At 48.0% G+C, this 4425-nt stretch overlaps 1 protein-coding gene across 1 annotated transcript; it reads right to left on the minus strand.

The window, feature by feature from the left end:
- LOC119276869 (protein NUCLEAR FUSION DEFECTIVE 6, mitochondrial-like) lies at nt 1-2087 on the minus strand. Its single transcript, XM_037558039.1, has 3 exons — nt 1842-2087; nt 1634-1755; nt 1-270 (listed from the first exon to the last, which is right to left on the minus strand). The coding sequence occupies exons 1-3, from the start codon at nt 2003-2005 to the stop codon at nt 251-253; spliced, it is 306 nt and encodes a 101-aa protein (XP_037413936.1). The 5' UTR covers nt 2006-2087; the 3' UTR covers nt 1-250.
- Between the last annotated feature and the right edge of the window lie 2338 nt (nt 2088-4425).

The following is a 4425-nucleotide window of genomic DNA, read 5'->3' on the forward strand; positions in this document are numbered from 1 at the left end:
TAAAATGCATCAGATGAACAAAAACTGGTATCATGAAACAAGGTTACTTAAAAGTTGCCATGAATATCGTCACAGGGCAATAAGATGACTGGCACACCATGTCATCATAAGTTTTAAGCAGTGAGACTACAGATTCCATCAGCAAAAATCCAATGGTATAGTCCACAAGGCATGTAGCTAGTGTTATTGGAATCTGCCAGGGGAAGGCTAAACTGAAGACTCTTGTATGGTGACTGGAGCACCATTCTTGTTATAGAGGCGTTGCAAAACCTGAAGTTGCAAATGAGAGGGAAAATATAAGGATCAGAACAAGAACACTACAAAAAAAAACAAAGAGAACGTGTGGAAGTACCACTATCACATTACAGAAGGCCAACTACCAAGGTACAGTGGTAATGGATGGCTTTTAGTGAAAGGCATTGGCAGGTGTACAAGCAACATAAAATTCATGAATCTTTCATCAGCAGAGATAGTATCAAGATGCTCCATACAATATCAAGTATCAATATAATATGACAGGCTTAATTACCAGTGTAGCATATCCATTTTGTAAGTTAAGAAATTCATCAAGTGATCAGGTGAACCAAAATAAGCAAGATGCAGCATTACTGATAGTCTATAACAACTTAACGGTTATTTTGGTATAAGGATTGCATACACCTTGGCTTCAACCTTTGGTTCTACATGCCATTGCCGTCTTTCGGGATGTCAGTTCTTATACAGTATATGCCCTATAACTATGTGCCTGTCCTGGTATTGTAAAGAACATTAATAGATGATCAAGCTATTTGACCTGATCATTTAAGAAAAGATGAAATCAACCAAGTAAGAGGCATAAATGAGAGAATACATAACATTTTTCCAAAAGGAGAAAGCAGTTAACAAAATACTTACAAACAGAAAATTGATAGGCCATACGCTAAGAGGAAGGAGTTCAACTAAAGAACATAACAATTACTTCCTCCGCTCCTAAATATAAGTCTTTTTAGAGATTTCACTATGGACTACATACGGATGTATATAGACATAGTTTAGAGTGCAGATTCACTCATTTTGCTCCGTATGTAGTCCATACTAGCATCTCTAAAAAGACTTATATTTAGGAACGGAGGGAGTAGATAATTTGAAGGTTTGTACTCCCTCTGTAAACAATAAAATTCAGTTGAAGGTACATACTACATAGGGGCATGCATTTGGGCCACTTTGATTATTCTAGTCACGAAAGCAAGCCAGCAACAACGATAAAGTAGTGAATGTCTTCCATTAACCCCAAAACAAGGACACACCAAACGATATTAGATTAAAACTCAGGCACACACTGGCCACTCGCTTCCTACTACAACCATTCTACCTCAGGCATTGCTATGTTCATATTTGAACTGCACTTATTTCAGCCTGACCATGAATAGCCGCCATCTCAATCATGGGAATGCAGATATATCAAAAAGTTCAAAACTAAGGAAGCACTATTATGTTTAAAAGATACATCAAACTTCAAACCTAATAGAAGGGAGAACAAAATCTAATTCTGACATAATTCACTAGATGACTGTAGTTCGTTTTCTGAACTTTTAACATTTCCACGCCTCATCCATGTCAAGGAGATCCAACAAGACAAATTAAGTCATTTTACCTTCGGAGAGCCAGCCCCAAGACCCGGGCTTAAGCCCGAGCATGGAGGTGAGCAGCGCCGATGCTGTCGCGCTGTGCAGCGGCATCAGCCCCTGCGCGCCGCCCAGCGCCGCCACCGGCACCCTGCACAACGAAGGCCGCGCCAAATCTGAGCAAACCATACTGTCCAAGTACGACCAATCCGAGGAAAAGAACACCGAGGTACCTACCTCGAGATCGCGAGGCGCCGGCGCGGAGCGCGCGGCAGAGCGGAGGCCGCCAGCTCCGGGCACTGGGCAACTGCCGGCCTGGAAAACGTTCTGGACAGAGTAGATGGGGAAGCGGAGCGCAGCCCCGCGAGGGCTCGCCGCGCGCCGCCAGCCGCCGTCGCCATGGCTGGTGTGGATGGGCTCTAAAACCCTCGTCGTTGCCCTCTTTGGGCTTCTTTCACCGTTTGGACGCTGATGGCCTGTGAGACCTGAGTGACACCATAGGTGGACGCGGTCTATACGAGTGAGCTATGCCCAAATGTGGCCAAATGGGCCGGCGCTGGCCCAATAACCCGCGTGCCCGTCACGTGGCTAGCCTGGCCCGGCACGTTATAATCAGGTCATGCCGGCATGTGGCCCACCTAGGGCCGTGCCTGGGCCACGAGGCTGGGCACAAATGCCGGCACAACACCGTCGCTTACTTTTTATTTATTTCAGATTTTTTTTTCAATATATATTAGCCCCTCAAAACAGCTAGGCCCAAAACTGCCCAAAATCAAGCGGGCTGGTGGGCTAGACGTGCCGATGGGCTGACCCGTTTTCTTGTTGTGATGTGCTTGGGCCAATGAGTGTGGCGCGAGTGCCTGCCCGACACGACCTGCGTATTAGGCGTGCCTGGGTGGGTTGCGCCGTGTCTGGCCCGTTTAGGCCAGGTTGGGCCGTGCCGGACCATCTAGCCAGGTCATGTGCCACATTCAGTGGACCAGGTCTACATAATTATCAGAACTGTCAGCTTTCTTTTCTCAACACGAACATCCTAGCAACTGTTGGATGCACTTCGTCAATCTTGACGCGCGATCCCATTGACCTATCAGATGCAACAAAGCGTTCACTCCCGCGTGGTCAAGCGCAAACGCGAGCGTTGCACTGGTTCTACCTTATCCATTCACTCATCTTCTCTCTCCTTTTGACGAGAGGTAAGCTGCCGATTTTCGGTGTCGATGCGGGCCACGGAGGAGACGAGACGAGCGGCGATAGAGACGTGGCCTAAAGCGGCGAAGATGATGTCCATGCGGGTTGCGACGGCGTCACCGACTAGCACGGGGTGGAGGTGGTCTGGGAGCCACCGATGGATCTCGACGGTGATGCATACCGCGGTGTGTGTGTGTAGTTCCCTTAGTTTTCGGGGATATGGATGAACCTTGGTATGTATAGAAGATAAAACGTTAATAAGGATATGAGATTCTCTGTTGAATGTTTGGTAATACCCTTCGTGAATGTCATGAAGGGGTCCCACTCGGCATTTCCGCCGCAAAACCTGTTGGTAAACGTAGCATGCAATTTCAAAAAAATTCCGACGCTCACGCAAGATCTATCTAGGTGATGCATAGCAACGAGAAGGGGAGAGTGTGTCCACGTACCCTCGTAGTCCGAAAGCGGAAGCATTAAATTAACGCGGTTGATGTAGTCGAACATCTTCTCTAATCAACCGATCAAGTACCGAACGTACAACACCTCTGAGTTCTGCACACGTTCAGCTCGATGACGTCCCTCGAACTCTTGACCCAGTAGAGGCACGAAGGAGTTGATGAGTTCCGTCAGCACGACAACATGATGATGGTGTTGGTGATGTGATCCGCGCAGGGCTTCACCTAAGCACCGCGACAATATGACCGGAGGAGTAAACGGTGGAGGGGGGCACCGCACACGGCTAAATTGTTGTGCTTTGGGGTGCCCCCTGCCCCCGTATATAAAGGAGGAGGGAAGGAGGCCGGCCACAAGGGGCGCGCCAAGGAGGGGGAGCCCTACTAGGACTCCCAGTCCTAGTAGGATTCGCCCCCCTTTTCCATCTCATGGAGGGGGAAAAGGGGAAGGGAGAGGGAAGAGGAGAAGGAAAGGGGGGCGTGTCCCCTCCCCTAGTCCAATTCGGACTCCCCATGGGAGGGAGGCGCGGCCACCCCTTGTGGGCTGCCTCCCCTCTCCCCTATGGCCCATGTAGGCCCAACAATTCCCCGGGGGGTTCCGGTAACCTCCCGGTACTCCGAAAAATACCCGAACCTTTTCGAAACCATTCCGGTGTCCAAATACCATCGTCCAATATATCACTCTTTACCTCTCGACCATTTCGAGACTCCTCGTCATGTCCGTGATCTCATCCGGGACTCCGAACAACCTTCGGTCACCAAAACACATAACTCATATAATACATATCGTCATCGAACGTTAAGCGTGCGGACCCTATGGGGTTGAGAACTATGTAGACATGACCGAGACACCTCTCCGGTCAATAACCAATAGTGGAACCTGGATGCTCATATTGGTTCCTGATACGTCTCCGTCGTATCTATAATTTTTGATTGTTCCATGCCAATATTATACAACTTTCATATACTTTTGGCAACTTTTTATACTATTTTTGGGACTAACATATTGATCAAGTGCCCAGTGCCAGTTCCTGTTTCTTGCATGTTTTTTGTTTTGTAGAAAATCCATATCAAACGGAGCCAAACGGGATAAAAACTGATGGAGATTATTTTTGGAATATTTATGAATTTTGGGAAGTGGAATCAACGCGAGACGATGCTCGAGGGGCCCACGAGGCAGG

Source organism: Triticum dicoccoides, chromosome 3B (genome assembly GCF_002162155.2).
Source record: "Triticum dicoccoides isolate Atlit2015 ecotype Zavitan chromosome 3B, WEW_v2.0, whole genome shotgun sequence".
In the NCBI taxonomy this organism is placed as follows: domain Eukaryota; kingdom Viridiplantae; phylum Streptophyta; class Magnoliopsida; order Poales; family Poaceae; genus Triticum; species Triticum dicoccoides.